This window comes from Camelus ferus, chromosome 3 (genome assembly GCF_009834535.1).
Source record: "Camelus ferus isolate YT-003-E chromosome 3, BCGSAC_Cfer_1.0, whole genome shotgun sequence".
NCBI lineage: Eukaryota > Metazoa > Chordata > Mammalia > Artiodactyla > Camelidae > Camelus > Camelus ferus.
In genome coordinates, this window is record NC_045698.1 from 24,110,250 (window position 1) to 24,126,689 (window position 16,440).

The 16,440-nt window shown below is 39.4% G+C and overlaps 1 protein-coding gene across 7 annotated transcripts in view; it reads left to right on the top strand.

The window, feature by feature from the left end:
- The window catches only part of RAI14 (retinoic acid induced 14), a 139,584-nt gene that overhangs the window by 120,156 nt on the left and 2,988 nt on the right, over window positions 1–16,440 (top strand). For 6 of the 7 annotated variants that reach the window (XM_032470813.1, XM_032470828.1, XM_032470833.1 and 3 more), the window contains 9 exons: window positions 1,459–1,565; window positions 2,189–2,367; window positions 2,609–2,637; window positions 3,818–3,904; window positions 4,826–4,912; window positions 7,331–7,385; window positions 9,862–9,980; window positions 10,653–12,176; window positions 13,374–13,523. In XM_032470813.1, coding sequence (XP_032326704.1) covers window positions 1,459–1,565; window positions 2,189–2,367; window positions 2,609–2,637; window positions 3,818–3,904; window positions 4,826–4,912; window positions 7,331–7,385; window positions 9,862–9,980; window positions 10,653–12,176; window positions 13,374–13,523 — 2,337 coding nt within the window. The remainder of the gene's footprint in view (window positions 1–1,458; window positions 1,566–2,188; window positions 2,368–2,608; window positions 2,638–3,817; window positions 3,905–4,825; window positions 4,913–7,330; window positions 7,386–9,861; window positions 9,981–10,652; window positions 12,177–13,373; window positions 13,524–16,440) is intronic. The other variant, XM_032470841.1, reaches the window with a different exon arrangement.

Consider the following 16,440-nt stretch of genomic DNA (forward strand, 5'->3'; position numbering starts at 1 on the left):
GCTTTCTGACCTGGATCCTCTTATGCAAAACAGATTTTAAGTATTATTCCCATCAGTCCTTAAACCATTAATAAAACATTTTGTAGCATGCACTTCCTGTACTTGTTTCTAGGGATGGACATGTGGTCTGTCATCAACCCAATTATTAATAAGGCTTAATTTCTTGATTTTTTTTTTATAAATAAAAAGTAAGTCTAAGTAGAAGTTCTGTTATTTTCTTTCTGTACCCCATTTATCACCTTCAGTACTCTGGGCTAGAGTTTCTCAACTTTAAAGACCACTTCTAGCCAATTTTAGCCTTGCTGGGCTATTTTGAGAATAAATTGACATGCCTGTTGCTCCTGGTTACAGGCTTCAATTTCCTGCTGTAGCATGGGACTTCTTATGTATACCTTATCCCTGATGTGGATGTTGTGAAGTGACCATTTCAAATCTATAAATGAATTCATACTCCCTGAATCTCAGTACTTTATACCCAGAAAGTATTATAACATCACAAAGATAATTTTTTAGAAATGTGTCTGAAATTCTACTTTAAGTGTATACTTAATCTTTGAGCAGCCATTGTATTTTTTTTAAAAACCCATGTTAAAATAATTGGACGTATTCTTAACTTATTTTTTTCCTTTGCCTACTTGACTACATCTACCTTAAAATTACTGTAGACCCCATTTGTGGGGAATGTTCAAGGAAAGAGCAGAATGAATGCTTCTCTTTATGGCTGGCATAATTTGAAAATCATAAGATTGTGGAAATTGTCACCTACATGTTGTTGCCAGTATTTTTTTTTTCATTTGTTTTATATTGTAATGTCAGGGTTTTCAATTCATCTGACATAGTTTGTGTGAGTTGGGGAGCTAATTTTTTTCCTAAAGGAATTGCCAATTATGACATATTAAACCATTCTTTCCATCAGTCTCTTTATCTAGTCATGTGTCAGTAACAGACACAAACTCTTAGTTTTGTGTTATGTTTTGGTTCCTAGTAAGATTATGGAAGGGTCTGCTTTCTGAGAAGACAGTGGGTGTAGAATATAGGATACGTGGGGTTCACTCAAAAGGAACTGCTTAGAGAGCAGTGGGACCTACAAACGCCAAGCGGAAACAATCCTCATTTCTCCAGAACTGTGGAGAACCATTTCTCGGTAAACCTGGTAGACTTGCCTTGAGCCTTGTCATACTTTGTGTCCCACTCTCTCACATCATCACCAGAGTGAGTGATAGTTGAGGGGACAGGCAGCGCAAGAGGCTGGCTCCTAAGGAAAAGCTAACTGTCAGTGAAATTCCATGAGAAGATTGTGCTGGAATGTGATGTTGCCCTGTTGGGGCACAGACTGTCCTGGTGGGTCAAATATAATACCAGCAGGATAATTCTGGAATAAATGTAGATGGAATAAGGACCTTTGCAATTCTGTCTTTGGCATCGAAATTAAAATCTTAATCTGAGTTTGTCTCCTAGGATGGGACTATACCACTGCTTCTTGCAGCACAAAATGGCCACAGCGAGGTCTGTCGCTTTCTCCTGGATCACGGAGCAGATGTAAATTCCAGGGACAAGAACGGAAGGTACCACAGAATTAGAAATCATGTGATTTCAATGATACCCACATTCTGAGAAGCTTTCAAAATACCATAGCTGTATTTTGGATCATTGGTTCTAAAGTGGTTTTAACTTCTTTCCTTTACTGTTTTCTGCCTTTTTGGATAATTAAGAATCTGTTTTGACTTAAAAAAATATTTTCCCCAGACCTCTGGGAGTATCATTGCTGACTGTGTCTGTGATGAGATTAGATGCTACAATGAATAGACCATTTCCTTTGACTTTTTATGCAAAATGAAAGTAAACATATGGGTTGCTTTGTAAAAAATCATTTTAACCATGGTGTAGATTCTTTAAAATACTTGATTTGAAAGACAAGATTTGTGCCAATCATATTAAATTCCATTACGTTTAGAAGATTATGTCTATGTTTTTTGATGTAATATTGTTTAATGTTTTGACTTGATCTGAAGTCTTATAAAACAACTATCCAATTTTATTTTGATAGCATTTATTTCAAATTTCCTAGAAGACTAAGTGTAGTACAGGTTTAAGTACATTTAATCTCTGTTTTTAAGACAAGTGAAGTGATTTTCTAGCAAAAAGTTTTCACATTTTGTTAGTACTAATTTGTTGTCTCCTTTTTTAGAACTGCTCTCATGCTGGCTTGTGAGATCGGCAGCTCTAACATCGTGGAAGCCTTAATTAAAAAGGGTGCAGACCTAAACCCTGTAGATTCTCTTGGACACAATGCCTTACATTATTCCAAACTCTCAGAAAATGCAGGAATTCAAAGCCTTCTGTTATCAAAAATCTCTCAGGATGCTGGTATGTGAAAGAAAATAGCCAGTGTTGTTTTAAAGTTATCCACCCCATTTTCCCCAAAGGATAAAGGAATTTGTGCAATATATTTTATTATTCTTTTAAACATACTCTTGAAGAAAAATGAAGTGTTAAATAGTGTGTATGTTGTGTGTGTGTGTGTTTGTATCCCCTGCCCCAAAGTGGATATGAGTCATTATGGTTCTTATAGTGTTGTTGTGTCCCCCCCCCCTTTTTTTCTCTATAGATTTAAAGACACCAACAAAACCAAAGCAGGTATTTATCTTTGGGGAAGGGGATTTTTTTTCATCATTGCTTGTGGGAATTTCAAAATGTTCAGTGGTCCATTAGTGATAAAGACTTATGTTGAAACTACTAAAGGAGTAAAATATCTTTGGAGTAAATGATTTGCTGTTAAGGTGGTAAATGTTTTCATAATGATTTGCCCAATTTCCAAAGCATGTAGTTTTAAACTTGCTACTTATATATTCATCTTTTCCTGAAATGTACTAATATTTCCTACTGGTATGAAACTATTTGATATGATTTTAACTCTGAGAATGAACAACAGTATCTTAACTGCTTGTAATATCACATGAAATTATAGAACTCTATTCATGTTAGATATTTAATGAAAATAAGAGATTTGGCATTTTCTTTCATTTTAGTTAGAGCTTTTTAAAAATGTCATTAGTGTTACACAGATAGAAATTGAGAAGTTTGCTCTGTTATTTTTGGAATTTTCCCTAAAAATATAATCACTATTATTTATTAATGAGATATATATTTGGCTGTTTTATTTATTTATATGCCAAGATTCTTGAAAAAAATTATCAGAAACAGCAAATACTACCTAATTTATTTTGTACTAATTCTGTTACTTATTTCTCCATAACGTTCAGAGATGAAGTTTACCTTTTTTCATTCCTTGATATCTGCAGGGGATAACCAAAACCTGCAGATGCTCAAGTCCCTTATATAAAATTGTGTAGTATAGTTGGTTCTGGGATATGCAGGTGGTTGAATCTGTGGATGTGGGACCTGCAGATATGGAAAGCCAATTGTGTATTCTTTAAGAAAAGGAATGGAAATAATGAAGGTTGGGGAGATACCACTGCTTTGCATTAAGATGGAAGCTAGACTGTGAATGTATTCTGGGTTCTAAATTGTGTAAACAACTCCTCATCCTCTACTTTCCCAGTTCTCCACACCAACTTAATCTGGTTTTGTCTTGTGTTTTTTTTTTATTTTCTTGCTATTAAAGCATGGGCTGCTAGAAGAAAACTTGGAGCATGCATATTACTTATTTTTATGTTGGTAGCAGATTTCAGATCTTGACAAAGTAAGAAATGCATGAACTGTTGAGGATTTTCTCATTTGTTTGATGAAGCTATTTGCTCAGACTTTACTAACCTAACTAACCCACCTCCATTCTTTGGACTGTGATAACTTTCAGCATGATCAAGTCTCTAAAATAAGCTCAGAGAGAAGTGGAACTCCAAAAAAACGCAAAGCTCCACCACCTCCTATCAGTCCTACCCAGGTAAAAATAAAAGCAAACCAACAATGAACAAACACATAACAGCAAAGCTGTAATTTTGTCATTTTGTGTTTAGGCCAAAGAGAACTATTTTAAAATTGACCCTTAAATGCATATTTAAAATTTTCTTTAGTGGATTTAAATTACAAATAGTGGTATGAAGAATTTTCATTAATGGTATGGAAATAATGTTGATTCATACATATTTCAAAACTAAAGAATTAAATAGTATCTTTTTTAAAAGCCTCAAAGAAAATTCTCAAAATCTGACAGAAACTTTTTCCTTAAGACAATAAGCTCGTCTATTTTTAGAGCTCACATTAACAGCTCTACACCAAAGCGGGGATAGAATGCATAGCTGGTGAGGCATGAGTTGAAAATGAATTTTAGTTGGTTTATTAAACATTGTTAAAGTATATTTGCCTTTCTAATTATATTTAAGGTTGACCAACGTTAAAAGCAGCTTTCATTTCTGAGCTTACAGTGATTACTAAACAGACGTGAAATGGAAAATAAAAATAAGCCAGGGTTTGCTATTAAAAGAATGATAGGCCTTAAAAAGAATAATCCATATCAAATATTTGAGAGGAATATCTCATCCAGTAAGCAATGCTAATAAATATGTTAGCATATTCATTAATAATACTCTCAATCTGCAATAGAAGTTTTATAGATCTTTAAAGTTAATTCTAGTGAATATAGGAGTAAAGTTCCTCAGTTAATAGTACTCTGCAAACTTTCAAGAAGTATTTGAAGTAGCTGAATTACACCGAAAATATGTTACCCTTGAATTTTAGTTGAAACTAAGGATAATCACTGTTAGATTTCTTTGCATGGGGTTAAATAGGCTAATTCTTTGGCACCAGAAAATATTAGACTTTGAAAAAGAATTCTTTATTTATGGGTTTCATTTTGTTTTTTTAGTTGAGTGATGTGTCTTCCCCAAGATCAATAACTTCAACACCTCTTTCGGGAAAAGAATCAGTATTTTTTTCTGAAGCACCGTTCAAGGTATTTCCTTTCTGTTTCTAACTTACTGTTGAATTTTAAGATACATAATAGATTTGATTCAGTTAGATAACACTAGGCAAACAGAAAATACTTCTTAGTGATTGGTTCACAACCCTTTCATCATGAAACACCCTTTGATTACTTTTGCTAGCATAGACTCCATACTAAAAGAGTAGGGTGAATAAATTACAGTCACTAATATTTAATTTTATTCATTTAAAAAAAGGGACAAGGATAAGAACTTACCTAATAACCAGTCAAGCATCTTGCCAAATTGAGTTGATGTAGTACCAAGCAAATTGAAAGAAATGTTGGTTTTTCTCTGATGTTGTACTGAGAAGTAATTGTGTATTTTTAATTAAACCTTTTCCTGACCATAAAATATGTATGTATTTTAGAAATTAAAAAAAAATCCTTTTGGTCTTATTCCATCTGATTCTTTAAGTTTGTGGTTGGAAAGTATTTTAAGGAATGGAAGGCTATTTCAATTTAATATCTGTTTACCTAAAAATCACTAGGAAATTGTACTTGGAAAGAAAGTAAAATTTCTAATTTTTAAAGTGAAATTTCAGTGGTATAATTGTATATTTATTTCCTCATCTAAGAATTACTAAAAATAAATTTTCTTTTAACTTGGATGCACATTAATCTGAAAAAGATTCTATCAACCTATCATTTCCCTTGCTCTAATGAGATTTTATTAATAAATACCTAAACAAGGCAGGGAAAGGAAGTTATGCTCTTATAATTAGCACCCTAGTATCTTCTAATACAGTTATGGCTCAAAGGAGGTAATGCATTTCAAAGAGTAGTATCACAAATTATGTTTTTCAGAAACAGTGTAAATAGACTTTTATTTCTTTCAAAAAATCATAAAAAGATTAAAAGGACACCATTTAGAATGGCTAACATTTAAAAAGATTAAAAATACCAATTGTTGGCTGTGATGTGGAAGAACTAGAACTTTCATACCCCATTGGGAGGATGTAAAATGGTATAACTACTTTGGAAAACAGTCTGACAGTTTCTTTAAAAGTTCAACACACACCTGACATATGATCTAGCCCTACATTCACTGATGTTTACCCAAGATTAAATTAAAATATGTCTCAAAAATTTTTATACACAAATGTTTATAGCAGCTTTATTCAAATATTCCCAAACTAGAAACAATCCAAATGTCCTCCAATAAGTGAATGGATAAAGGTAATGAGATGTCTATAATGGAATATTACTCAGCCATAAAAAAGAATGAAGTGCTGTCCAAGCAGCATTATAGAGCAATCTGAAATCCATCAAGCTGAATGAAAGAAGCCAGACTCAAAGAAATTCATCCCTTATGACATTCCATTTATAAGAATGCTGCAAAATGCTGAAAGAAGAGTAGTGGTTGCCTGGGAATGGGGTGGGCAGGGATTGGCTGTGATGAGGCATGAGGAAACTTTAAGAGGTAATGGGAATATTTCGTACCTTGATTATAGTGGTGGTACCGTGGGTGTGTATCTGTCAAAGCTCTTCAAATTGTAACCTTTCATTGAATGTAGTGTATTGTACCTTAATAGAGTTGAAAAATAAAAATAAGCATATATTTTTAAGTGAAAGTACAGCTTTTGTAAAGATAAGCACTTGCCAAAAATGAGGCACTCTAGTTTTAGCATTTGGGCCTTTACAAAGGTTCCTTTGCTGAAAAATTATCTCTCTTACCATGGTTTGTGGCCCATCTAGATGAAACATAGTAATTTCTGGCAAGTGACTGTATTTTGTTTTGGAATGAGAGTCTGGCTTTGAAGTTATAAGAATTTTTTTCATCATATTAACAGATAGATATTCAGGGATGCAGGCTGAGAGATAAATCTTTAAGGAGAGTGTCAATCTATGGCCATAAGAATTTTTGTTGCTTTATAAAATTAACTTTATCTTCCCTGACAGGTCTTATTTACTACCATTTCTCTTAGAAATATTAATAACAATATATTAATAGAAGTTAATTTATAAAATGATAACGCTAAGAAGTATTTTAATCCATGTACTTTAATCAGTGTATTACCCAGATAGGTAAAACTTCTATTTGCCTTTATTATGAAAGTAGCATTTATCATCTCAAGTTGAGCATATAGCCCACTAAATTAGCTATTATGTAAAATTATTATAATCTTAAAAGATACTTGTACTATACTTACTAAGAGAAATTTCTGGAAAATATTTTGCAAATATACCCTCTGGAACCTCTAAGTGATTTAAAAATTATACCTCAGGAGATAATTGTCACTTATGTTTTCAAATATCTTCTTTCTTTGAGATTTTCTGGTTTTCTAATAAGATAACAGCAACTCTGTTCTGTGTACATACAAGGAGGAAAACTTGCTTGATTCTTTACACTTGGGAATATTCTTTCAAGTCATTTTTGTGTTCCAACAGGCTGAGATCAGTTCTATACGGGAGAACAAAGACAGACTAAGTGACAGTACTACGGGTAAGATGAAGGGACACCTGTTTTTATCTCCCTCTCATGTCCCTTTAAGAGAGCAGAGGTCACGTGGGGCTACCCTGGATAGAGAGGTTGTAGAACCCTGGTGTGCCCCTCTAACGCCACCAGTACTGCATAGGCTGATGCGCTCTCTCCTTCAGGGGACTTTCACCTGGATTAAGGGGTCCCTGAGCTTGGATGTGAAAATATATCTGTTTCCATCTGTCCCTAACTAAACGTTAACACTTCCTCCAGTTACGAATATAGGCAATTAGCCCCAGTGGTATTAGCAGTCCAGTGGTTTTGACACCAAGAGGATTCACAGATGATCTCATATCCCCTTACTGTTATTACAGATTTCTTGAAATATCATTTAGAGCATCTCTGCTAGAAATAATGGCAGTTATTAGAGCTGCTGCTAGATCCTGTTATTTGGCATGTTACAAAGTAAGCTCTGTAGTGACTGTAGCCTCTACATTCTATTTTATGCATTTTAAAACATTGTTTTGAGATGAGGTCCTTAGACTGCAGTCTTGGGTATGGATTAGTGGCCCTCCTTGCAGCCGAGCAGCAGGCTGTTTCCTGGAGGGAGAGCCAAATGACCCCTTCCGGAACTTCTGCTGTGGATTTTAAAGACACATGCAAAGAGTGTCAATGACATCACACATGATCACGTTTTCTTCACCAAGACAGGGTTTAATTCATTGTAGGGAGTCCATCCTGTTGCCTTTGCCCTCTAAGAATATAGTAGAGTATCTTCAGAATCAATTTAAGATGTAGAGTAGGAAAGGGTACAGCTCAGTGGTAGAGTGTGTGCTTAGCATGCATGAGTTCCTGGGTTCAATCCCCACTACCTCCATTAAAAATTTCTTTTTAATTAAAAACAATAAACCTAATCATTTCCACCCCCTCCAAATGTAGAATAGATGATTTCAAAGGCCCCTTTGTTGCTCCAGCATTCAGTCCTTAGTCTGTTATGCATTTCATGTGTGTTTGGAGCCCTTACCTTACAGAATTTAAAAATATTAAGATACATTCCTGGCAGGGAACAATGTTGAGATAACTGACAGTTGTTACATTGGATACTTTAAAAGCCATCCATTGAGTCTTAGAAGTCATTTTTATTGCTTTAGAATTGCCCTCGTGCTTCCAATCCCCTGGTTCATTCCAAGCTGACCAGACCAGACTTTAGAAGTAAGCATTTCTATGAAGAAATACAGTTTTGCATCCTTCCAAATTAAGATTAAAGCTTTCACCTTTGCATTAAATGGCTGTGAGAAAAATTTTTAAATAACAGTAAAAATTTGCCTCAGTGCTATTCAGAGTGTGGTCTCTGAACTATTGCCAGTCTGCAGTAGGTAAGGAGTTTGCACCAGAAAGTCATCCAGTCAAGTACACTGTTTTGTCCATCTGACATTGTTTTTTCTCATAGAAAAACTTTCTGGATGAAGGAAGCAATACTTTAAATTACATTCAGGAACAAGTTTCTTGTCTTGTCTCAGTGAGAACTTTGAATAGCGTAGCTTTAGATGTTATTGTAGCACGATAATCAGTAGAATGTCAAACAATTGTGGTTTACCAATAGTGTTTACTGTGGGATTCAGAAAAGGCTATTTCGTGCCAGGGTGGTCAGCGAGTGCTTTAAGGCAGAGGCAGAGTTTGACATGGGTCTTGAAGAATGCTTAAGAATTATCTAGCCACAGAGATGCAATGAGAGCAGTTGTATGGATGAAGAATTAAAGCAGCAGGCTAGTGTTGCGAATATAGAGGGTGTCATGGAAATCTTGAATCTGATGAAAATGGAATTCTAGAGAAAGACATCATGAGTTATAAACCTGGGTGGAAAAAAAATAGATTGGAACCAGACCATAGGGACCTTACTCCAGATAAAGGAATTTGGAGATTATTTTTGGAGGAAGAGCAATTAAAGCACTTGAACCAAAGGAATGACCCTATCAAAGTGTATTTTAGGAAGATTAATCTGACAGCATTGTACAGGCTACATTTTCACTAGAGGAGAGAAAGAGAGATTTATTTGAAGGCTGTTTGCAGAGTTACCAAGTATGGCGATAAAGTTTGAACTAGAGTGATGGAGGTGGGGGTGAGAAGTGAACCAGATTCCAGAGATATTTCTGAAGGGATTCATATGATGGGATATAGTAGGCATGGGAGGAACAAAAACCTGCCAAGGTTTTTATGACACTTAATTTAAGTGAACGGAAAATGTGTGGCCAAGTCCGTCAGTTTTCAGTTGAGCTTATTTGTATCCAGGCGTCTAGTATTGTGCTTGGGATGCCCCAATAAGGAGAGCCCGGTGCTTGAGAATTGCTGGTCATCTGTCCCGCCATGGGGGTGGGGGGTGCTTTCATTCATAGTCCCAACTAGGAAGAAGAACTGGATTGGGTAGAAAGTGAGTTTGTTAGAGGTCAGAGAAATAACAGCTTAATTATTAAAATAATTTAAATTGCCTCTCCTTACCAAGGTGCCGATAGCTTATTGGACATAAGTTCTGAAGCTGACCAGCAAGATCTTCTTGCCCTACTGCAAGCAAAAGTTGCTTCTCTTACCTTACACAATAAGGAATTACAAGATAAATTACAGGTAGGTAAATAGGTTGCTACTACCATCTAATCTGTAGAGTCAAGCTATTGGGTTTTTCAGGGTTAGCCAGATGGCATTTTGTCTTAAACATCTACATTAGTTTCTTCTTCTTTTTAAAATATAATCAGCCTTAAGCATTTTATAGATTCAAATCATTTGTCTCTTGAGTTATTCATTAACTCTATTTCTGTAGAATGGCAAATTGGTAAATTATATAAATTAAAAATTAAATTGGTAAATATATAATATACATAGTAATATATATGTATAATATGACACACACATATGATTAGTCACTCATTTAGTAAAGTTGTTCATTCAGCAGATTTAAGAACTTGATAAGGAGTTGCTGTACTAAAGCCCATTGTCCCTCTTGGCAGCTACAATAATATGAGAAACAAAGGAACAATTTGAGTCAGAGGCTTTACTGCCAAAACAAATCTTGTGTTTTTAAAGAGGCTCACATAATCTGCCCTAATAGAGCACAGAATAAGCTTAGTGTCGTTAATGCGACTCCCGTGTCCCAGACCATATTTTTTCATGGGGCAGGAGGACACATGCAGAGAGATTCGTCTGCTCTCCTGTATGTAACGTGTGGATTGTTCTCTCAGTCCAGTTGCTGGCTCACCTAACCACACTTTTGGTGCCATTTCATTCTTGCCTTTCCCCTAGGCCAGAACACCCAAGGAGGCAGAAGCAGACCTGAGCTTTGACTCTTACCATTCCACTCAAACAGACTTGGCCCCATCCCCGGGCAAACCTAGTGAGACCTCTCCCCCAGACGCCAGATCATCTCCATCTGTCCTAACACATTCCCTGAGTAAATCTCCTATCGACAGCGATGTCAGAATCCAGCAGCTGCAGGAGGTTGTACAGGACTTGCAGAAGAGACTGGAGAGCTCCGAAGCAGAAAGGAAACAGCTCCAGGCCAGCAGGACGGAGTCCGTGTGCTTAAACAGTGCGGAGATTTCAGAGAACGGCTCCGACCTCAGCCAGAAACTTAAAGAAACGCAGAGCAAGTACGAGGAAGCTATGAAGGAAGTCCTGAGGGTGCAGAAGCAGATGAAACTGGGCCTGGTCTCGCCGGAAAGCGTGGATACTTACTCACATCTCCGTGAGCTAAGGGTCACTGAGGAGGAAGTGGATGTGCTAAGGCGGGAACTCCAGGACGCCTTGGAAGAAAGTGAACGAAATAAGGAGAAAGTGCGAGCGTTAGAGGAAAAGCTTGTGGAGAGGGAGAGAAGTGCGGTTCTTAAACCACCCGTGGAAGAGTACGAGGAGATGAAAAGCTCGTACTGCTCTGTTATTGAGAACATGAATAAGGAGAAGGCATTTTTGTTTGAGAAATACCAAGAGGCCCAAGAAGAAATCATGAAATTAAAGGATACCCTCAAGAGTCAGATGACCCAGGAGGCCGGTGACGAAGCTGAGGACATGAAAGAGGCCATGAACAGGATGATAGATGAACTCAACAAGCAGGTGAGTGAGCTGTCCCAGCTGTACAAAGAAGCCCAGGCCGAGCTGGAGGACTACCGCAAGAGGAAATCTCTGGAAGATGTGACAGCTGAATATATCCACAAGGCAGAGCATGAGAAGCTGATGCAGGTGACGGATATATCCAGAGCAAAGGCAGAAGAGGCGCTGTCTGAGATGAAGTCGCAGTACGCCAAGGTGCTGAGCGAGCTGACCCAGCTCAAACAGTCAGTGGATGCGCAGAAAGAGAACTCCGTCTCCATCTCAGAACATTTGCAAGTGATAACCACGCTGCGGACCACTGCCAAAGAGATGGAGGAGAAAATGAGCAGTCTTAAAGAGCACCTCGCAAGCAAGGAGGGGGAAGTGGCCAAACTGGAGAAACAACTCCTAGCAGAGAAGGCGGCTGTGACCGATGCGATGGTGCCCAGGTCTGCATATGAGAAGCTCCAGTCGTCTTTGGAAAGCGAAGTGAGTGTGCTGGCTTCAAAGTTAAAGGATTCCGTAAAAGAGAAAGAGAAGGCCCATTCAGAGATGGCCCAGATTAGAAGTGAGGTCTCACAGATGAAAAGGGAAAAGGAAAACGTTCAGACTCTCTTGAAATCCAAAGAGCAAGAAGTAAATGAACTCCTGCAAAAATTCCAGCACGCTCAGGAAGAGCTCGCGGAAATGAAGAGATACTCCGAGAGCTCTTCGAAACTGGAGGAGGATAAAGACAAGAAGGTTGGTGAGACTCTGTTGCTGATGGATTTCAAGCTAGTAAACCCTAAGGCCTTCAACTTTTATTTACTATCATTAACATTTTTAGCATTTGTTAACTCTAACCTATTGTGAATGCTCAGAGGCTCCACACATGACTCCATCTGTCCCCAAGGGCACATTGAGAATAGAAGGCTGGACATTTATTTTTTAAAAAAAGACACTGATCTTCTACCACTTCCCTCATACTGAAGCATTTTCACATGTGTGGTACACATTTTCCCTTTAAAAGTAATTTTACAGAAGCTCTGCCAAGGGTCAGGGATCAGAAGTGAGCCCACCAACTGAGAAGCCTTTGTGACCCATCTTGAACTTGAGCTCTTTTGGAATGCAGACAGATGCGTCTGTCATGTGGAGACCTCAGCACTCCCAGACTTGATACAGATTTCCTCAACTCCATAAGCTTTCCCCTGAGTCCATATAAAAACCCTCCCTGGCCCTCATTTTCAAAGGTGTATGGGAGAGGAAGAGAGAAATGTTGGGGGTGGGGCACGGAGGGAGGAGGAAAGGAAAGGGAGGGGAGGATAGTCCCGTACCTGGATCTGCTCTGTACCCCTGGTCCTCTGGATCAGATGTTCTGAATGGCATTCATTAGAGCACTGTTTATCTTTTATTCCTTTATTATAATGAATGTTTCAAAACGAGCTTCTAAAGCCAAGGGGGCAGGGGTCGAGAGTGGGTAGGGGTAGGGTAGGGTACTGCCTTCACTACAGAGCAAGATGTCGGAGATACCATGGCGCCTCCAATGTACTCCTGGTTACCCATGTCAGCAACATTGAACAAGGCATGGCTGTCTCCAAACAAAGAAAACCCAAAATCCTGTTTCTGATTTATTTTTTTGACAGTACCCCTTTTAAGGGTAAAAGAAGGAAGTCAACGTCACAGCTTTTGTTACCTTCATGCCCCCAAACACAGTCTATAATTCAGGGGCTCTTGTTTGCATGTAATGGCCTTAGAGGGCTTTGTTCGCTTGCCTGATTTTATCTGTTTTTTTTATCTGTTTCATTTTATGGGTTTTCTTTTTAAAATAAACAAGGGATTGCTTCAAAGTCTCGAGTCCTGGAGGCCAGCAGAGGCTGCCTTCCAGGTTGAGAGATGGCTGGGAGTTCTGCTTCTTCAGGGACGTTCCAACCTATTGATAGACGTTTCCTTTCTCACTAGATAAACGAGATGTCAAAGGAAGTCACCAAGTTGAAGGAGGCCCTGAACAGCCTCTCGCAGCTCTCCTACTCCGCCAGCTCGTCCAAGCGGCAGAGCCAGCAGCTGGACGCGCTGCAGCAGCAGGTCAAACAGCTGCAGAACCAGCTGGCTGTGAGTGGGCGAGTTCCCGCCGCCCGGCTGGGGTGGGGGCCGGGCAGCTCGCGCACCAGCCCCGCCGCTGGGGCAGGTTGGCGTGAGCAAAAAGCCGCCCAGCCTGGGGGTACCTCAGCGAGCGCTTGACTAAAGACATCTTGGGTGAAGCCCAGAGAGGGAGCTGGTGGAATTCCCGGTCACTACCTGCAAGGAGATGGGTTAGACGTAGCGCTGGGAAGGGAGGAGTCCACAGGACAGTGGGCGGAAGCCTTTGTTCTTGTTTGCTCATCCACTTACTTTTTACCCTTCCTCCATTCATCTGCAGTGGTGGTCACTGTCTCTGACTGTGGCAAGAGCTGCCTCTTATTAGGGGCCAGGGTCTCTGGGAGTTGTGTATCTACACGTTGGAAGCTGTTCCTTGGCCCCTCTCGTGATTTCGCCCAGAAAAGCCATATTGCATGTCTGTCTGTATGCGTTTCCAACGGCTTTCGTAATACAGCACCACAAACTTGGTTTTAAGCAACACGAATTTATTATCTACAGTTCAGGAGATCATAGGTCTGAAGAAATCAGTTTCACAAGACTAAAGTCGAGGTGTCAGCAGGGCTGCTTCCTTCTCAAGGGTCTAGGGAAGAATCCATCTCCTTGCCTTTTCTAGTTTTTAGAGACCACCTGAATTCCTTGGCTCGTGACCCCTTCCTCCGTCTCCAAAGCACGTCACTCCAGCCTCTGGTCCTGTCCTCCCATCTCCTCCCACCTTTGACCTTCTTGCCTCCCTCTTCTAGGACCCTGGTGTTTATATTTAAGGTCTACCCAGATAATCAGGATAATCTTTCTTTCCTGCTCAAGATCCTTAACTTAATCTGGAAGGTCCTCTTTGCCTTAGAGATAACATTCCCAGGTTCTAAGGATTCAGATGTGGGCATCTTCGGAGGGCCATTTTTGGCCACCACAATATCTGTTAAGGTTTTAGTTGACAAAGGTGTGTTACATTTTCCACGTGAAGTCAAGGGTCAGTCTGTCCTGGACTGTGTCTAGCTTCCATTTATAAACAGGACCTGGACTTTGTGGTTTCTTCCATGCAGATTCGACACTGGTGAATTCAGGTTTCTACAGTCCTTCCTCCAGCTGGCTGCAAAGTACAAAGCCAGCTTTTTGTGTGTTCCCAGCTGTAGCAGTGGAGGAATAATCAAGGAAGGAGAAGATGTTCTTGACTGTTTTTCAGGTCGTTTCAGACTTGGAGATAAAGTACTAATGGTTTATACAGTCATTCTGACAGTTATTCAACATGCGTTTAATGAGCTCCTGTGCATCAGTGATGTACAAGGTGCTGGTGATGCAAAAATGAATGAGACACAGTCCCTGTTCTCACATAATTTACACTCAGTAGAAAGGCTTACCATGGACCCAGTGTAGTAAGCGTCCACTGATAGATGCCCATCATGCTGTGGGCGTAGAGAGGCAATGTGCTTACCCAGTCTGGGTGAGTCTCAGAGGGCTTCCTGCAGGAGGCGATGGTTGTGCTGAATCTCTAAGAGATAAGCAGGAGGCAGCAAGGACTGAGATGTGGCATTTTGATGGCCCCTGCTATCCTTGGCGAGCACAGTTCCAGTGGAGTGTGGGGTGGGTTGTGGATTGCAGTGGGCTGACTGCTGGAGAAGTGACTATGGAGCTGGGGTATCTGGTGGGGCTGACGGGTCATAGAAGGAGGCAGGGGAAGCCTCAAGTCCGTTTACTGGAAAGGTAGGAGGTGGTGGTGAGGGAGTGGGCTGCTTTCAGATGAGATTTCAGAGGTGATGACCGAGGCAGAGCTATGACAGTAAGAGCGAGTGGCTGGAAGGAGGAGGAATAAGTCAAGAAGCTGAGGTTGAAGGACTGAGGCCAGGTTGGTCAGTGACTCATCCACGTGGAGAGTGGAATCAACCAAGTGATGACAGAAGCGGGCATGGCAGAGAAGACAGTGATCAGGAGATACAGTTATAAATGATGGAGTGGAGGTCACCAAAAGGGTGGAGGAAACTCAAGCACAGATTGAGAGCCGCCAAGCGTACCTTCTAATGGCGTGAACTTCAAAGACAGAGGTTCCAAAGGCTGTCCTAGAATGGGGCAGACACTTCATGTTCTGACACTGATGGGAAGGAGGTGTGAATGAGTATTGCTTAACTTTTATCAATTTTTTAAGCGGTCCGTATGAGTCTCAATTTGCACCATGAAGTAGGAAGCAAGGCCTCTTTTTAGAAGAGTTTAAGAGCCGAGATCCTTGAAATAGTCACTGAGAGGAACTGGACTAACAGCTCAACAAGGAGAAATCCCAGCATTAACAGCTGTACTGAGGAACTGTTTGAGACTGGTGCCGTCACCCTGTTCACCTCCTTGGTACACAGACAGCTAAATAATTGAATTCCCCAGGGATTACACAACACTAGGTCATCAATAACTCTGTAAAAGAGTACATTTTGAATGTTAAATTAATAAATATTTGGTCACAGTAGAAAAGCTGGAAGATACAGAAAACTCTGGAAAAGCTACTATAAAGAAAAATGGCCTATAATCCCACCACTCAGAGACAGTAACGTTCTACATTTCATATAGTTTCATATAGTTCCCTGCACTATTGACTGTGTGAATAATTCCGCACTTAACATAGGTGTGCATATAGTTTTAAAACACATTTTGAAGTATAATAACTACTTTTTACATGAATTTTCTTTGGGAGTTTACATACCAAGGTATGAAATAGGTAGATTTTTTTTCCCCCTAAGAAGATTGACAGGCGTTCCAAATTGGCACACCCACTGAGTCCACGACAATTTTAAAGGCTTCCTATACTGGTTGGTGGAAGGGATTGCTTTGGTCGCTTTTGGCTGCAGCTTTCTGAGTTTATTGGTTTTGTTTTTTCAAGGTCTCCTAAACTCTTGAACAATGTCAGATTGTC